At 45.1% G+C, this 19,853-nt stretch overlaps 1 protein-coding gene across 1 annotated transcript in view; it reads left to right on the forward strand.

The window, feature by feature from the left end:
• PPARGC1B (PPARG coactivator 1 beta) overlaps positions 1-19,853 on the forward strand; it is a 186,175-nt gene that overhangs the window by 151,185 nt on the left and 15,137 nt on the right. The window contains exons 3-8 of the mRNA XM_060240600.1: positions 4,922-5,134; positions 8,847-8,963; positions 13,725-14,886; positions 15,892-15,928; positions 17,845-17,909; positions 18,361-19,129. Coding sequence (XP_060096583.1) covers positions 4,922-5,134; positions 8,847-8,963; positions 13,725-14,886; positions 15,892-15,928; positions 17,845-17,909; positions 18,361-19,129 — 2,363 coding nt within the window. The remainder of the gene's footprint in view (positions 1-4,921; positions 5,135-8,846; positions 8,964-13,724; positions 14,887-15,891; positions 15,929-17,844; positions 17,910-18,360; positions 19,130-19,853) is intronic.

Below are 19,853 nucleotides of genomic sequence, written 5' to 3' on the forward strand. Positions count from 1 at the left end.
ATCTGATTGGAATTCTCAACCATTTATGTGACTGAGCCTGACAGACTCATAAGACAGATTCTCTTGAATAGGGTGTTGCTCTCAAAAAGCTGTTTCGAGTTGGTTCTGGTTCAAACCTAAAAGTAACATTGCTGTGACGCTGCGTTTTTGTGAAACACCCCAAAGTGCTGAGAAGAGGTTCAACGCTCCCATTACATGGTTAGAATTGTGAGAGCAAATCACAATATTGAAATGATTTGTCAGGAGCCAAATTCCATAGGACTGCAGTTCAGTTAGCATTTGAATCCCGGACCCCATCTGATTTCTGTAATGTTAATGGTATCAAGTGTGTTGGCCTTATTATAGCAGGTTAGAACTGAAGAGCCATGAAAGAGCTTTCATGTTCAGTCAGTCTGGAAAATCAGAAAGATTAGCAAAGCCTTCGAAACAGTTGGTTGCTAAAATCCATTGGTTTACCCTTCCCTGCACCTTTCCCCTATAAACAGCATTCTTCTGATTTCCAGGAATTATTTCAGTGCATACCATACTATTTAGCGACCTGAAACTCTACAATTTAAGGAACTGGAATGCATAGGTTGATTGGAGGGTATAAATAGAAGTGGAATGCAGGACTCCATGACCCTGTCTACTTCCCTGTGCCAGAAAAGTAACATTCAGAATTGATGAGGCACTCTCAGTCTGGTTTCCTAGCAATTACAAGTGATTTCCAATATCTTTTAGTAGCATCTTGTGACAGCATATCATGCTTGAGTCATCTGAGATGTTTTGCAAAACTATATCTTATGCAGGCACCTTGCTGGTTCCACCTCATAGCTAATCTGGATGGCAAGGATTCATCTTGTAGGAGGGGTTATTGTTTGGTGTGGGCTTCTGCATGGAAGATCGTGCCTTAAGACAGGGGGTTGGATTCTGTTATCATTGGGTTCCATCTAGGTCTATGATCCTGCATTGTAATTGGGTAGCATCAGGTATATTTGAGCCGTTTTCCTGAAGGTTTTGCCACAGCTTCTTTTTAACACTTCTTTCGTTATTGGGTGCTCAGATTCACTGATTCCTTTCTTTGGTTTCATGAAGTTTGAGTAAGGACTTGAGTTAAGTTTCTGTCTTAACCCTTATAGTGCAACTGCTGTTTAGAAGGCAACAGTGGAAAGCTGCTTGTAGGAACCTGTAACTGATTCCACCACCACCACCCTGCTCCCAAACCTGTCACATGTCTAGAGAAGATTCAAGCCTAAAAGATAGTGGACACAATCTTGACATACTTAAGCATTGTTAAGTCCCACTGATTTTAGTGGGAGAAATTTAAACAAGTGCAGGTATGGCAATTTTACCCTTCCTCACAGGATTTCTCTCTATGTTGATCTTACCTAAGCAGCCTGTTTTCTTTCTTCTTTGTTTTTCTCCGGCTGTCCCATCTAGTTGTTTGAATGTATATTGATAAATACTGACCCAGCCTAGGGAACTGTAGGGAGAGACTAAAATTCTTCTTTTGTCCTTGTTTGATAATGGTACACAAAAGGCTGATGGTAAATAAACTAACAATCTGTTTTATTTCACTTTGAGAGGAAATGGTCAGGTAGGAATCAGGTTTTGGACTTACAAGGTGAACAGGCAACACCAGATAATTGTCATAAACAAGTAACTGTTTCTGTTTTTTAGACAGGTCTTTTAAAAATTAGTCTGCTTACATAAACAAGCATAAGCTTCTTGGTCTCACAGACACTAATGTTGGTGAAATTACGAACATTCACACAAGTTCCAGTTTCCTTCCTTATCCACTGGCTAGGGAATGACCCCTGTCTCCTAGAAGCTATTTCTCTCAGACCTTATAGGGACGGGCTAGGCATCCCACTTCCCTAACTCAGGATCCTGCTTGATCCTCTCACAGTCTGTTTTGCTGTCTCACTGTTAACTGTCAACTTCCAATCCCTAACTGACACTCTCAAGAATTCTCAGAACAGGTTACACTACTGTCCACCACAGCAGAATTCTTGTCACTGAAATCAGTCTGCTTTAAAAGTGTTTCACATTCTCTGAATTATGCCTCGTAATATTAGTTCAGCGGAGTCAGCTTCATTTGCCCTAGTTTTGTCACAAAATGCAAAGTATCTGCTGCGTTTGGATGCAAACTGGAAAGAAAGGTCATTATAAAATGTCTCCTTATCATAAAATTTAGTACAAATAGGAGAGAGCTATAGCATGAGATCCTTCCATCTCATACCTGTCAATTAACGTGGGACAAATTTTAACCTGAGATCATGGTTTAATTGATGAGTCTACTGATGGCATCCAAGGGTCCCCCTTTGTGTGTTCTTAAGCTGCATGATGTAAGGCCAGAGAGAGAGGTGTGGCCTCAAACGATGTGCCTTAGCATTTGAGATACAGGTGTCCTGTCTGGGCTTTACATAATGGTCAGAAAAGCTGTGATTGATTGCAGACTTAGTTGGTAGCCTGTGCTGTGTAGGCGTGATGGGAGACAAAGCATGGGGACTTCGTTTTCCACTGTTGCTCAGGACATTGTAGAGTTTATAATTAGGATGCTTGCTGCTACCCCAGCACACCACCAGTGTGCTCACTGCTGTCCCCGCCACTGGTGCAGCTCTGTCTCGGTTGAACTCACACAGGTGCAGTATAGCGTAGCACAAACAAAGTCTCAACAAAGTCTGCTTTCAGTCATTTTTCTTGGTTAAAACATGTCCAAATTAGGCCAGAAACAGAAAGGGTAGGAAATATGTAGTGAGAAGTCAAGACATGGACTACTTCTATTTTAAGATTGCAATGTGTATTTTTTTTTTCTTTTAAAGACACTGTGCATCAAACATTATTGTCAAACCAAAGAGCAAAACCCTTTCAATACGAGCCCTGTTCCTGAAACAGAAATGCCTGTATTGCAGTTCATACAGAAACAAAACCTACCTCAAAATTATCTGTGTGTGCCACCGACTGCAGCGAATGCCACAAAGATAATGCCTTTATAGAAGGGTAAATCTATTAGAGACTTCAGGGGATAGTGGAAGACAAGAGGGCCTGGCGTGACTTTGTCCATGGGGGTCGCAAAGAGTCGGACTCAACTGTGTGACTGGACAACAACAATCCATTAGAGCCTCTCAAAACAGTTTGTGTGTGATATTTAGACTTCCCAAATGAGGCTATATATATATGTAGAGAGAGACAGTTAGTATGAATGCATCATGCAACCAAAGGGAGAGATTTCAATAAGTAAATCTATGCCTCTCTTTCAGGTTCTGGGCTCCCTCAATTTTTCTGGTTCTAGCGAAGCTTTCTAAAGGCCTTTAGGTGCAGGTGCATAATTCTAGCATCATCAGCACACACGGGTAGCAACCGCACCCTCTTCAGATGTTGTAGCCTTCACGAACCTGATCAGACTATTTTGGTTACTCGCTTGGAGTTATTCAGGGAAGGTCTGATCCACACCATAAAGTTGCAGCCTTTGCAAAGGCTCTGAATGGTAACACAGAAGTGCAACATATTCAGATTTGCGCAAAACAGCATAATTACAATTACCACAACGCTGTATTCACTGAATCATGTATTTGTGACAGGTTTCCATCTTCCAATCCCATCTCATTTTATACCTTTCAGTTTATTTCCTCCTCCCCCAGTACTGGTACCAACTGAGAATTTTCAGCAAAGTTGGAAAGTAAGATCTGTGCTGCTTACACTTTGAACAACTATGTCTTGACTTGACTTATATGCATGCTTCAACGAATATTAATATTTCCTTGTCTATTTCCGCTGATGGGCAGTAATCAAACTGAGTAGGATAGGTATCAGCTTAGGAAGAAACGAAGTGTTGACAAGATCTTTTTAGTCTATCCTTGATTTTATACTAAATTTAGATATTTATAGCTTTAAATGGCATTTTCTTTTATAATATAATTGTATTGCCTCCTAGGAGCCCCGTGGCGCAGAGTGTTAAAGCTGCAGTACTGCAGTCAGAGCCCTCTGCTCACAACCTGAGTTTGATCCCAACGGAAGCTGGTTCAGGTAGCCGGCTCCAGGTTGACTCAGTCTTCCATCCTTCCGAGGTCGGTTAAATGAGTACCCAGCTTGCTGGGGGGGAAAGTGTAGATGACTGGGGAAGGCAATGGCAAACCACCCCATTAAAAGTCTGCCATGAAAACGTTGTGAAAGCAACGTCACCCCAGAGTTGAAAACGACTGGGGCTTGCACAGGGGACTACCTTTACCTTTATTGCCTCCTACTTCCTGTTGCTTATGGACAAATGCTTAATAAAGGTTTCAGTAGTAGTAGTATTTGTGGCACAGCAGAATGTGGTTTTCTTCCTTCTCCACTAATGCAGCTATTGCATTTCTGAGTATTAGGCACAACATGGCTGAGTGAATGTTCTAGGCATCTATTGTGCCTTGAAGCCAAGAATGTACATTTGTAATAATAGATGTATTGCCAGTTCTTATATTTATGCTGGGGAGGAGTCACCAATCCTCAGTCTTTAAGTTAAAAGCAAAGCACAATAATACTCTGTTCTGTTACCACCTGTAGAGAGGGAAAACAGACCAGGTAAGATTTCCTTTTTCAGATGGAAGATTCTCTTTTTGTAGAACTGTGAACCAATCAGTAATGGCCAAAATAGATGTAATTTGTTTGAGTTAACATATATATATGTGTGTGTCTTTGATATGCAATTCACAATCCAAAAGGGAATACAGGAGTAGTTTACTGTGTTATGAACTGAAGAGGCACCCTGTACTTTGTATTTGGAAGGCTGTGTTTTCTTTCCAGTACGTAAATAGGCTTGCTGTTCAGCCAGCATGCCAGCTGTTTGTTGGTTGTGATTTGAGTTGCCCTACTGTAGGAGGCGCTCTCCTTGGGATGCCTCTACTTACTATTCTCACCCCCCCCCCTCTCTCTCTCGTGCTCTTCTACCTCTTCCCACCAGATTATAGACAGCGAGAATGAAGCTCTACTGGCAGCTCTCACTGAGACACTGGATGACATCCAGGGAGAAGACATGGGCCTGGCTGCCTTCAGAAATATGGACGAGGGGGACATGCCCAACAGCGGCTGCACATCACCCACCCCCTCTCCCAAACCTGCTGCCCCTGTCTCGAGGGGGCCTCCTCTGACCCCAGAGATTGATGAGCTGTCTCTAGTAAGAACCCACTTCCTACTGTTTAAGGTGGATTTGGATGCGCCTCTGATAAGCCGGCTGCATGGGTATGATAGGAAGCAAAGGTCTGAATTTTTTTCATTATAGGCTTACAATTATAAACGATGCAAAAGCATATGCCTGTTGATTGTATACGTATACATGTGTGCCGCACCATTGCTCTCACTTGCTTTGCTCCATTGCCATCCTAATGGGGGGGACAGTGGGGCTGTTGTGGGAAGGGAAATGGGCAACTGTTTTAAACACAAGCTCCAGATCTGTAACCACTTGAAACGAAGCCTTGTTTTATAGCGGAGCCCTTTTCCTGGGGACTTCCTCTCCCATCCCAACGTCCTCATCTGGGCCATTCAGTCTTCAAATGCCATTCCTTGCATGCCCACCAGTTCCATCCATACATCTCCCTGGGCATCAGTTCTTTCGGGCAGGGCTGAATGCAGTCTTCATTGGTTTACAAACAACAACAAAATGTGAAGGTACTTGTCCCAGAATGGTGACCTAATTTAACCAAAAACTAATGTAAGTGACTTTGAGCTTCCCTTGTGCAAAGGAGGACAAAAAGACATTCTAAATAACTTCTCGATTCTGTGACTGTATGAATTCTGTATAACTCACTCCACTTTGCAAGGTGCTGTGGCCGTGCCCTCGGTCACTAGAAAATGTATTGTGAGCTTCAAGAACAACCTGGGTGGCTGCTGTTTTCATCTCACTTCTGTCCTTAACTCAGTAAGAGATCTTAGGCAAACCATTCTTCCCCAGCCCCTACAGCTTGAAGATAGGGAATAATATGGGCCCATCTTATAGGCCTGTTGTAATTTGTACAATTTGTATGCAGGTGAAGCACTTTGAATACTAAAGGCACTATGTAAGTGCTAAGTCAATCGCTCTGTCAGCTTCTGCAGTTGACCTGTATGCTTTCATGGAAGAGAAACTTAAAAAAAAAAAAAATGGAAAACTTAAGGCTCTTCCAGATGCAGAAATCTACAGCCGCTACACTTGCAGCTAGAAAAGTTAGATCCAAGGTGGCTCCTAGTAATGCACCACATCGAGCTCTGTAGCACAGCTATTAATGTACTAGCTCTATAGCACAGCTATTAATGTACTAGCTCTATAGCACAGCTATTGATGTAATAGCTCTGTAGCACAGCTATTGATGTAATAGCTCTATAGCACAGCTATTATGATTTTAAACATACCAACAATGTACTTATGAAATTTTAGATACAGTCTAACCTGAAGATTTGTTTTTTAACTACGATTTTTTGAATGTAAATTTGTATACTGTAATTTTATATTATAATGGCCACATACAATAAAATTATCACCTTCCTTCCTACAGCCACTACACCCTGCTGTTTCTGGGCTTATGTGAAATTGCAGAACACACAAAGCCCTGCCTGCGGCTGCCATACACAGCTCAGGAAATGTAGGGGCCTTGCTTAGGTTGCAGTCCTAGCTATTCTTGGTTCTCTCCGGCTTCTGTTGCAGTTTCCTTATCTGTTGACTTGCAGGGGAAAAGCCACATACAGGGAGAGAGTTCTCTTGATTGTATCTCTGCTAAAAGACAAGGCTGCCACTTTTAAGCCTAGCAAGAGTACAGCAGGAAGGGGAGTCTAGGGAGCTAGAAGTTTCCCATTAGGCTCTTCTTGCCTTTTGTTACCTGGCCGTGTTTTAGCTAATCTGACACAACAGAGCAATTCCTCTCCCTTGTCCGATAGGTACAGCACTGGTCTGGGGAAGTTGGTTTATAAACCTTGGCCTCTGGTCTTTCATTTTTGAACCTTATCTGTCATTAATGAATGTCATGATTTCTAGAAGTGTATTAGCGGCATCTGGTGGTGAAATGTGTGCATTTTCACTTCACACAGAAGTGTGCATGTGCGTGGGTGTATAAATATATATATATCACACAAATCCATATGTGTATATATAGGATGTATACGTTACAGGGAAGGGAAGAAAATGACTTTTCATTTTTGTTCCTATGGAGCATTCTTTATCACATAACACTAAACTAAAAAAGAGAGCAATCATTTGACTGTGGGAACCCAACTGCTTGAGTAAGCTTAATTTTTAAAGAGCTTTTTGAGTTTCCAGAGTGCCTTCGAAGATTTCCTCTTGCTGCACATTCCCACAAGAGCCAAAACTGCCATTTTATTACTGATCCCTTGTTGCCTTTTTGAAAACTGAACGATCCCAGCCACGTCATCAGACCCATTTGGGCAGCGGTACGGACACTCTTAAAATAATTCCGGTTGTGTCGCTTCACCCATAGCATCCTTGATGGGATTTAAGTAGCACCCATAATAAAGAGCATCAAAACCTTGGCATTTGGGCAGAGCATGTCTTCAAAGCACTTGCCAAGCGGATGAACTAATTAATACGAGCCCTTGTTAGAATGTTGCGTCAAATTGATTATTTTGCTGGAGCCAATGTGTGCTTTCCAGTTCATATACACAAGTAGAGGGAAGAATGACAATTTGTGTGTGGAGGAGGAAGGTGCTGGCATTAGGGAAGAGAGGCCTCAGTATGCCACCATCACCACCAGGAGGCAGCTTAAATAACCCCACGGAGAGGGAAGTAGGTTCAGGTATCGTGCACCTAGGAATGGACATCCAACAAGCCGAGTCTTCACCTTGTGATCCATTATGCTATAAGGGGATGTTCTCCTCTGTAGCTTAAAGGATGATGGTGGGTGAGGAATCAGCATGCCACTTTCTTGCTTGTTGAGTTCTTGACTCCTCTGCTGTCCTCCACAATCTATGTTCTAAGAGTGGTGGGCACATGTAGCCCTCAACTTCCGTCGGGTTGGAGGCTCAGGTTTGGAGATGTGACACGGCTCCCACCCTTCTACCACCAACAATTCCCTGCCTACCTAGGAGTCTCTTCCGACTTCCCGTTCTGGGCTGCCCACTCTGTTTCACCTCCCAGCATGATCACCCACAAGGGACCCACTTTGGCAATTGATTTTGCACTAACAAGCTCTGCAGTGCCCAGATGGGTCTTGCGCTGCTAACAGGAAGCAGCCGAAGGCAACATCTATATTGGCTTCCCTGTAGAATTCTCCGGAGATATTAGAAGGAATACCCAGGCAGTGTTTTGAAGACATCAGTGTAAAGTATTAACAACAGTCGTCTCACAGGCAATAACTGTAGATACCTGCAGCCAAACAGCTCTCCAGAATGAAGTAAAAATCATTCTCAGTTTTGAGCATTTCTCTTAGGGTTTTTCCATGTGCCTATCAATTGCAAACCCACATAGGAAACCTACAAATAATTCATCATAACTATGTATGCAGGATTTTTACTGCATGTAGCCTGTGAACAAGGTTTTGCTGTCACTTTTGAATGGAAGCTTCATGGAGCTGGGTCTTGGGAAGCATCCAGAACATGTCGGATTTGCAAGATAGGTTCAAAATATGTGCCTCAGAAGTTAGCTTTGCCAAAGCTGTCGTAGCCTTCAACCTTGGGGTATGAAGGAAGTTTCCCACAGAGCTGGAAATGCCAGACCTCATGGAGGGTGGTGGGAAAGTGGTGCTGTATGTTGAACTGTTTTGGCTTAGTACTTTTAGTTGGGATCACTGGCCCAATTCTTTTTTTAATGACTTGGGGGGGGGGAATTGGTGAGAATTTAGCCAGAGGTCACTGTTCATGTATTCAGGAATTCCCACTCTTTTTTCACCACAACCTTTTTGCAGCTGAAGAAATTGCTTCTTTCTCCATCCAATGTGCCTGCAAGCTATGAGTTTCCAAAAGAGGCAAATGTGTGGCGATCAGGACCACCCAGATCCAGATCCCAGAGGCCCTGCACAAAGGTATTGTCCATCTCCACATCCATGACCTAAGAGATTATTTATTTACTTACGTACTTTACCTTTGTCGCCTGGCTGTGGTGGTTCAGAATGCTTTTGCCCAGCATTGGCTTGTGCACGCATTCCTGAGTCAGTCATATCTAGCCACAGCGATCCATGCCTTAATGCATCTAGACTAGACTACTGCGATATGTTGTACTTGGGGCTACCCTTGAAGAGTGTCTGGAAGCTGCAGCTAGTGCAGAATGCTGCACATGGACTTCTGGTCATGACCAGTTACTGGGAGCATATGATCTCCATGCTACGGCAATTACAGTGGCTACTGATCCCCTCCTGAGCCCAGTGCAAAGTGTTGTTTTTGTCCTTTAAAGCCCTACATGGCTTGGGACTAGTGTATCTGAAGGACTGTTTTTTCCTATATGTTCCTGTCTGGGAATGAAGGTCACAGAAATAAGCCCTCTTAATGATCCCACTGATCAAAGAAGCTTGTCTGGTGGACATGTGAGAGAGGGCCTTTTTGGTGGCAGCCCCCAAATGGAACAACCTCCCCAGGTAGGTGTGCTTGGCCCCCTCACTTTCAAACTTCAGGAAGTATTTAGGACTGCATTTGACTGTTTTTATTTTATTTTATTTTTATTTAGTTAGTTTTTATTTATCGGCAGTCCTAATTGTTATGGTCTTTTATGTGTTTTTAATAATCGTTGTTTTATTTATATTGTAAGCCACTGTGAGTTCCACAGGATAGACAGGTGGCTAACAAATGTTTAAATAAAATAAATAAAATTAACACTCTGCATCTCTTCCCAGCGGGGCCCTAGTGTGGCTTACATTATTTTCCTCTCCTTCATTCTCTCTTCACTTCAACCCTGTGAAAATGTGTGACTGGCCCAAAATCACCCAAGCAGCTTCCATGGACGAGTGGGGTTCAAACCTGGGCCATCCATCTCCCAGTCTGATACTCTAACCACCGTACAGATAGTACAGTAGACTACAGTTCTCGGACTAGATTTTTAACTGAAGCATATCTCCTATTTTAAATGTGAAATACCCCATTTTAAATGTGAATGTACAGCTGGAATTTCTTAAGCCTGTCTGGCTGTTCCATCTGCATCATTGCAAATGTTTTGTAGGTTGATAAATGGGCAATGCGATTGCCTTAAAATCCATCATAGCGATATTGAGGGTGATTCACCAGTTATATTATTAAATAGCTTTTAGCTCCGCTATGCATTGTTTTTTTCAATTTAAAGAGAGAACTTGACTCAAACCTGAGGCTGAAGAATGGCTTACCTGACCGGCGCCAGAAGATGAGGGTTCAAAAGCCCATGGTGTCCAGCAAAGATGAGGGGCTTATCTTGCACTTACAGCTGTGGGGGTGCGTTGAATCCCCCTTCCTGCAGCCAAGGCAGGCCAGAGCACCAGCCTCAGAAGGCAAGCAGGTGACTATCACCTGAAGTATCTGAGGAACCTTTAAAAGGTTCTGCTTGGAGCCTGGGACAATAGTCTGGGACATTATTGCTCCTGCTTTGGACAAAAATTAAACACATCCTGATCATCCCACTTCAGATATAGTTTTCAGTACCATGGATTACTTTTAAAGATGAGATTGCTGACTATTAGTTTAAAATCAAGTTTGTCCATAATCTGGTTTGTAAATGAGCGAAAGCTGCTTCTGGGGTTACCTGCGATGAGAGACATTCCATGCTTTCTTGTTATTTTAGGATGTTATGTGCAGTGCCCCAGCTGTGTAACAAGCACAACCGTGACACCAATTATATGGTGGAGTTTGACTCTCTTAAAAGGTTAGCGTGTGTACATTGAAATGCACTTCTAGCTCTGGCACATTAGGTTTAATCCAAGCTAACTTTTCTGGAGAGGGGGATAATTTCCACCAATTCACCTTTCCTGCTGCGGACTGCTTTAAAACAAAAACAAAAAAACTAATATTCCCTTTGCCCCCCAAATGCCCAAAAGCAGTAGATTAGTGGGCTGCTGTGGGAGGGAGAGAGGGCTGCAGCAGCAATTGTGTCCTGTGCCTTTCATGAGCAGAATACTTAGTCCCTATGAAGAAAGGTTAAAACGCTTGGGGCTCTTTAGCTTGGAGAAACGTCGACTGCGGGGTGACATGATAGAGGTTTACAAGATTATGCATGGGATGGAGAAGGTAGAGAAAGAAGTACTTTTCTCCCTTTCTCACAATACAAGAACTCGTGGGCATTTGATGAAATTGCTGAGCAGTCGGGTTAGAACGGGTAAAAGGAGGTACTTCTTCACTCAAAGGGTGATTAACATGTGGAATTCACTGCCACTGGAGGTGGTAGCAGCTACAAGCATAGCTAGCTTCAAGAGGGGGTTAGATTAAAATATGGAGCAGAGGTCCATCAGTGGCTATTAGCCACAGTGTGTGTATATATATGTGTGTATATATATATATATATATATGTGTGTGTGTGTGTGTGTGTGTGTATGTGTGTGTGTGTGTATATATAATTTTTTAAAATATATATATATAAAACAAATTTGGCCACTCTGTGACACAGAGGGTTGGACTGGATGGGCCATTGGCCTGAACCAACATGGCTTCTCTTATGTTCTTATGTGACACAGAGTGTTGGACTGGATGGGCCATTGGCCTGATCCAACATGGCTTCTCTTATGTTCTTATGTGACACAGAGTGTTGGACTGGATGGGCCATTGGCCTGATCCAACATGGCTTCTCTTATGTTCTTATATGACACAGAGTGTTGGACTGGATGGGCCATTGGCCTGATCCAACATGGCTTCTCTTATGTTCTTATGTGACACAGAGTGTTGGACTGGATGGGCCATTGGCCTGAACCAACATGGCTTCTCTTATGTTCTTATGTGACACAGAGTGTTGGACTGGATGGGCCATTGGCCTGATCCAACATGGCTTCTCTTATGTTCTTATATGACACAGAGTGTTGGACTGGATGGCCCATTGGCTTGATCCAACATGGCTTCTCTTATGTTCTTATGTGACACAGAGTGTTGGACTGGATGGGCCATTGGCCTGATCCAACATGGCTTCTCTTTTGTTCTTATGTCTACATCTGGTTCATTGTTTGGAGAGCAAAATGCTAGGACTGTAGAAGCTGGCCATCTCTGAGTTAATGGAGGACACAACACACACATGACTAATGGGGGTACATAAGAGGATTCCACAATGTTTCAGTGACGACTCTAAAAACAGGAAGACAACATGGTTTTTCTTTGGTGTGCTCTTTGGGGCAGCTTCCTCGAGCACTGTGTGCAAAGCCTGATGTCTTTGTGGGCATGTGTTTTTCACCAAATTCCTCTCTTATTTAAATACTGTAACGATCTTTTGCTTTGTCTCTCTCATTCTCATTCCTGACCCATATTAGAGTGGAACTTACTAACAGCTGATTGAATGGACTTCAGCAGAGCAAAGAGCTGCATGTAAAGTTGCAGAACCAGCCCGTTCATTTAAATTAATCCCCTGAAATCCACACACAAGATGCCATTTAAAAAAAAAAAATTCCCACTTGGATAATGAAAATGGTGCAGTAGGTTAGACAAGTGGACTTAGATTGCATGGGAGAGGCAGCAGTAGGAGTGGGGCACTGGAAACTGCACACCGGCTGGAAGGAAAGGAAAGAGATCTGGAACAGAAAAAGAACTGTTTGTCGCAGACGCCAGCTAGAAAGTCATTTGAGACGGGAGGCATGAAGAATCAATTCAATTCATCCTGTTCCAAATAGCATTTTTTTTAAAAAAGGGAAAAAATGTACACACATTCCTTCCTAATATACCCAGAAGACTTTTCCAAAGTGGGCCCAATCAATTTCTTCCAGAATCTCTGTTACTCATCAGGTCAACAAAATGGTTTACAGCATTTTAAAAATGCATCATCTTATTCCCCATCTGTTCCATTCTCAACTTATTAGCATCCATTGGTGGTCTCAGAATGGTATAGTTGATTGGATACTGCTTATCCTAGTCCCTTCCTGTCAGGTTAAATTCTCCGGTAGTAAAGCAGAGCAAATACGTTAAGATAGCAGACCAAAGAAGTCCTCATCAAAACCCCATTCGATCCTATTCAATGGGCCGGATCCAGACTAAATTTTTTAATGATAGAACGACTCTTTTCTCCCACCCTCCCCCACTGCAGATGAGCGGTCCCCACAAAAATGCTTGTTTTTGGGTGACGGGGACCTTCAGGGGGGAGAGGGGGATCTGCAGTGGGAAGGGATAAATGGTGGAAGTTGCAGATTTCATCTGGATCCAACCCCATGGGACTTACTTCCAGGGAAGTGTTCTTAGGATGGCACTGTTACTTGATTTTATAAATCAATAAAATTTCATTTAAAGACACATCATTATAGCCTCTGTCTGGTAAAGAAACTTCAGCGATGAATCGCAAGCATAACCTAGGAAAGACTTTATGCTTCTTTCGCATTTTGTTATTATATCTCCCGTGTCCTGGTTGATATGGATTTTCATCAAAATCCATCCAGCGCCACGAGGCACTTTGGTCTCCTAAATGTCTGATGTCGCCTTTTGAAATGCCAGCTTCTGAAGTGCCATGAAATATGTAAAAAATTCAAATTAAATTTGCAGTTGCTTACTATAATGTGCTTAACCACCCAGATTTTTTTTTTTTTGGGGGGGGGGAGGTGTTGAAAGAAGGACTTTTCATGCTATGTCTTGAAAAACCCACTCATCAGCTAGCCTGACTTCTCTCTCTCTCTCTCTCTCTCTCTCTCTCTCTTGTCTTAAAGGTGGGAGGTGTTCGAGACAGGAAGTCAAGCTTTTTCCAGTCTCAGAGTCGAAGTTGCACTGAGCTTCACAAGCACCTCACCTCCACCGACACCTCCACACACTGCCCACACACAAAATCCAGTTGGCCCCCAGATGAGTGCCATAGTAGCAACGACAGCAGTGAGCCCCAAGTACATTATGCCCACAATGGAGAGGACAGTGACTCCAGTGAAGATCTGCTAAATTTCAGTAACGTTGTAGCAACTCCTCCCTCCTCCTCCTCAGAGGAAGGCAGCAGTGAGAAGGAGCTACACGCTGCAGTGGAACTTATCCGCTACATGCATACCTACTGCCTTCCTCCCAGAAAGCTGCCCCCTGCAGGACTTGTGGATGTTAAACACCAGCATTACCATAGCCCCTCCAAAAGAGCAAAGCCAGATTGCCCCCTGCAAAGGCCTCTCTTCTGGGGCAAGGACACTCGCTCCTCTAGCTCCTGGCATACTTCTAGAGGTTGTAAACGGTCCAGAGCTTCCTCCTCTGATTTCTCCATCTTGAAGGAACTGCTAGCCAGAGACCTCCCCTGTGACGTGAGCAAGCCGTACCGGTTGGCCAGGCCTGTATATGCCTCCTTGGCCAGGTCGCAACCTCCCAAATCTCCAAGGCCTCCACCACTTGAGACAAGTACGTCCACAGCCAAAATGCCACCAAAGGAGAAAAGTGAGCTGAGGCAGAGTGTCCCCACAGAGCCCGAGGCTAAGAAAGGGACTGGCAGCCCTGCAGAAGAAGATGGGGCAAAGCGAGGGACTTTCTCAGCCCAGCTAGCCCCTGGGAAGACGCTTCGCAAGCAGGAAAGCTCCGTTTATGCAGTACGTCGCTCCAAACGACTGAATCCTGAGCTAAGCCTCTGGCTGTCGTTCTTCGAGGAGTCTTCTTCAGACCCTGCTATATCCACAGAGTCAGCAGGGGACAGAGCAAAGGAGCCATTTCCTTCCATGGCCCCTTTAGAGGACTTTGACACAGAAGCACCAGCAGCAGAGGTGGAAGTCAGTGGCTTGGATGAGGCGGAGAGTGAATGTCAGAGCCACCCGATGGAGCTGCAGACCCCTTCTCCTGAGAGCCCCGGAGAGAGCGAAGCATATGAAACAAATGAGGTCCCCTGCTGCACCCTCTTGACCCAAACAGGTATGGAGGCGAGCCTCCTCGTGGCAGCCCCCATGTCAGTATTCTCACAGCTTAAAATGGTAGGGTCGCCAATCCCCAGGTGGGAGCAGGGGATCCCCAGGTTTGAAGGCCCTCCCCGCGCTTCAGGGTCGTCAGAAAGCGGGGGGAGGGGAGGGGAATGTCTGCTGGGAACTCTGTTATTCCCTATGGAGATTTATTCCCATAGAAAATCATGGAGAATTGATCCGCAGGTGTCTGGGGCTCTGGGGGGGGGCTGTTTTTTGCGGTAGAGGCACCACATTTTCAGTATAGCATCTAGTGCCTCTCCCCAAAATACCCTCCAAGTTTCAAAAAGATTGGACTAGGGGGTCCAATTCTATGAGCCTCAAAAGAAGGTGCCCCTATCCTTCATTATTTCCTTTGGAAGGAAGGCGTCGAAAAGGTATGCCATCCCTTTAAATGTGATGGCCAGAACTCCCTTTGGAGTTCAATTATGCTTGTCACAGCCTTGATCTTGGCTCCACCCCTAATGTCTCCTGGCTCCACCCCCAAAGTCCCCAGATATTTCTTGAATTGGACTTGGCAACCCTATAAAATGGGGTGTGTGGAAAGGCATGCTGTAGGGAAAGGCACAGAACATACATGGGCTAGAACTTCCTTCTAGGCAGTGCATGATTCTCTATGGGCCCCATGTCCTGCGAGTTCAGCAGGGGGGAAAGAAACGAGGAAATGAGTTGCCTTAAACAAAACAAGGGAACTGCCCATCACATTATCAAGGGCAAGGGAGGAGCAGCAAAGTTCTGACAAAGTATTGATTAAAACAGGGCAAAGGGGGTTAAAAGGTCTTTACAAAGTGCAGCATCCTTTATGGATGGACTCCCGTGCTGATGAAAGCAGCTGGCAAAGCCTCAGATTCAGAGCCCCCAGTTCCTTCTTGCCAGACTTTCCCCATTGGCAGACCACTACAATTCCAGGGCCCGGCTGCAGCTTGTTGAGTCATTCTGCTCTCACTTTCTTTCCTTTCAGAAGCACCCAGGTGTCTGTCACTGCCCTTGGCGCAAATGTAAGTGCAATGCCAAAAATACTTCTTCTTAAGAGGGTGATAGGCCCAGGTTGCAGGAGCCTGGCTCCATCTGGAAAATGGCAGTCTCTAAACACTGCAGCTGTATTAACTCTGCCCAAGTATTGCTTGGCTGCGATCAAACTGGAATGTCATTTTGCAGCAAAGGGGCTGTTTCACTGAATCAGGACAGTATTTCAAGGGGAAAAAAAACCTGTTTTGCTAATAAGGCCCTGTTATTTCAGTACAGCGGCGTGGTCAGCTGACTCAGCTAATTGCTCCAAGGCTTTGGACATGTTTATTATTGGTGGCTTCCTTGCTAAGAAGCTCAAAAAATGTCCCATGGTCGGTGAGGAGACAGCACAGTTGGCAATACTCAACAATGGAGGGTAGAAGTTGGAGGTTTAGTACTCTTTAAGGTACCAATACCTGGGGAATGCCTTTCTGGAGATTTTACCAAAGTTGGGCATCTACTATTGGAACTTCTGATAGCTATTTTGGTCCAGTCCCATACCATTTTCATGGATTTACAACCTGCTCACAGGAACATGTATGTGTGGCCAGAAGCCACTGAGCACAAACAGATATCACTTGTGGCTTAGGGTGTGTCATGCATCATCACACACAGGTTTGGGCTTGTGTGTATGAAAATATAACATGCAATCATAGAAATAAATCTACCAAGAGTCTTCATCCCACACATTTGTATTAGTCCATGCTAGTCAAACTTAAAAAAAAAAAAAGAACCATTTCATTTATGGTTTACAAAACTTGTCCTGCCAAATCTTGCTTATCAGAAGCTATCAGTCTTGTGACTGCTTTCCAGCCTGGTAATGTGGGCCTTAGCAGCCCGAATAGTCCTGATTAGCCTGAGCTGCTCAGAGCTTGGAAGCTGAGCAGGGTTGGGAGACCACGGAGGAAGGCAATGACAAGCCACCTCCGCCCACTCCTTGCCTTGAAAGCCCCGTGGTCCTGGGATCTGTTGTGACACGGTAGCAATGTGGGAATCAACCCTTAGAGGATGTCATCTCCAGGGCTTTTTTTCCTGGGGGAACACATTGGAACCTAGTGTGGAGGGATGGTGGCTCAGTGAAAGAGCATCTGCTTGGGAACCAGAAGGTCCCAGGTTCAATCCCTGGCATCTCCAAAAAAGGGTCCAGGCATATAGGTGTGAAAAACCTCAGCTTGAGACCCTGGAGAGCAGGGGAGGGACAGTGGCTCAGTGGTAGAGCATCTGCTTGGGAAGCAGAAGGTCCCAGGTTCAATCCCTGGCATCTCCAAAAAAGGGTCCAGGCAAAATGGTGTGAAAAACCTCAGCTTGAGACCCTGGAGAGCAGGGGAGGGACGGTGGCTCAGTGGTAGAGCATCTGCTTGGTAAGCAGAAGGTCCCAGGTTCAATCCCCGGCATCTCCAACTAAAAAGGGTTCAGGCAAAAAGGCATGAAAAACCTCAGCTTGAGACCCTGGAGAGACATGGGCAGGGGGGGGGGAGGGACAGTGGCTCAGTGGTAGAGCATCTTCTGGGTAAGCAGAAGGTCCCAGGTTCCATCCCCAGCATGTCCACTAAAAAAAGGTCCAGGCAAAACCTCAGCTTGAGACCCTGGGGAGCCGCTGCCAGTCTGAGAAGACAATACTGACTTTGATGGACCAAGGGACTGATTCAGTATAAGGCAGCTTCATATGTTCATAACCTCTTTGTGGAAACAAAATTCTCAAATCATGTTTAAACGGTCATGAGGGGCACCCATGTGTTTCTCCTTCATTCCCCTCTTGAGAGTTCCTGCTCCTCTTTTTACAGAAAAAAAAACACCGTGGTCATCTCTCTGTTCCTGCTTTATTACATGAAGTGTGTCTTCTCTGTCTTCAGTGTTCCTCTTGGTCCCGCTGTAACCACCCATTCTTTTTCCTTCTCTTCTTTAGTGACCCTACATTTGGGAAGCAGAACTTTGAGCAAGTGCTGACTGTAGAGCTGTGTGGCACTGCAGGTAAGAGTGAAGTCCAACTCTTCAAAGGGGCTTGCCTAAAAAAAGCAAGGAAAAGAGAGCACAGTGCCCAAAAGTTAAGCCTCACAAGCAATGTTGAGCTGGTAACCCGTTCAGTGTTCACTGATCACTACTTGAAGGAAAGGAAATCCAGGCATCTCCAGTCATGCTTTCCTTCTTCCCCTTGGTGAGAAGGGCAGCTTTTGAAACAGCAGGCAAACATCTAGTTGCAAACTCCTTTTGAGGCTGCTATAGCCATTTTCCAAAGAGGGGAGCTTTTATCTAAATAGCAGGGCACACTCGCCTGAGACCAATTCAAAGAGTGTGTTTGAAGGGGTGGGAGCGCACAGGAGTGAATGCTCAGGCCGGCCTCTTCTTGCAGTGAACAGCTTATTATTTTCATGGTTCTGTACTGAAAAGAGTTTTACCCTTCTGCTTTCTTGGGGGAGATAAGGTCTCACACCACCAACAACTCCGCCATACAAACCTTCAGAGGAGGACCTGTATAAACCCGACATTCACCAGAGGCCTGCAAAGGAGTCTGCTGTCGTCACCAGCTCTGAGATGCAGCCAGCGACAGGCAACGGTGCAAATTCCAGGAAGCTCCAGAAGAAACATCCAGTGCGGACAGAGCTGTATGCCCACCTGAGTCGGGCTGCTGCCCATCCATCTCACCTCGAGCAACATGGGATGCTGAAGCGCCCTTTTTCACGTTCTTTCGGTGACCACGACTATTGTCAGGTCTTGAAGTCTGAGGCATCGCTCCAGAGAAAGGTGCTGAAATCCTGGGAGCCCCCGAGCTATGTGGAAAGCCAGTTCAAGCGGAGACTGCCTGATGTGCACTATCGGGGTGCAAGTGAAGAGGGCGCTGATGAGGCCTCAGCAAAGGAGGGCAGCAAACAGCTGAGAGACCAGGAGATCAGAGCCAGCTTGACAAAGCACTTTGGCCTCTTGGACAGTGCCCTAGATGATAGGGAGATGGCCTTCTGCAAGATGCCTGACGATGATGCTGTCTTTGAGGACAGCTGCAGTGAGATTGGTTCCCCGCTGGAAGAGGAAGAGGAAGAGGAGGAAGAGTGCTGCTCAAGTCCCTTGGAATCCAAGATGTGCCCATACAAGAATCCTCTTTCTAGAGCCAGTTTGCTCTATTGTTCCAGAAGCAGGTCCGGTTCTGAGTCTTCATGTGGCAAGTCCAGGCCTCCAGCAAGCAGATGGGCTTTCAGGTACTGTCACGAAGCCTATTCTTTAGAGGGGGGTTGAGCTAGGCCTTTGGCAGGCACATCAGCAGCAGAGAGTGCATGGGAGAGCCTTTATACTCCCTTGAAGATGGAATTTGGGAATAACGGAGTTTCTTATCATGGGGAAGAGTGAGATTTTTTTTATGCAAAGGAGGGTGAAAAGAAGATATCGAGGGGGAGGTATAATAAAGCGAAGGGGCCATGGCTCAGTGGAAGAGCCTCTGCTTTGATAGCAGAAGGTCCCAGGTCCTCGTGTCTCCTGCCATCTCCCATTAAAAGAACCAGGAGATAGCGGTGATGTGAATGATCTCTACTTGAGACCTCGGAGAGCTGCAGCCAGTCTGAGTAGGCAGTACTGGCCGTGATGGACCAGAGGTCTGATTCAATGTCAGGCAGCTTCATGTAACCCTGAAGAGGCACTGCCAGACTGAATAGACCAGGGGTGGCCAACGGTAGCTCTCCAGATTTTTTTGCCTACAACTCCCATCAGACCCAGCCAGCATGGCCAATGGCTGGGGCTGATGGGAGTTGTAGGCAAAAAAATATCTGGAGAGCTACCTTTGGCCACCCCTGGAATAGACAATACTGACCTTGGTGAACCAAGGGTCTGATTCAGTATAAGATAGCTTCATATGTGTTCACGAAAACATCACAGGAGAGTCAGGCAGATCGATGCACAGAGAAACAGGAGAGAACATAAGAGAAACCA

Source organism: Heteronotia binoei, chromosome 5, assembly GCF_032191835.1.
Source record: "Heteronotia binoei isolate CCM8104 ecotype False Entrance Well chromosome 5, APGP_CSIRO_Hbin_v1, whole genome shotgun sequence".
Lineage (NCBI taxonomy): Eukaryota > Metazoa > Chordata > Lepidosauria > Squamata > Gekkonidae > Heteronotia > Heteronotia binoei.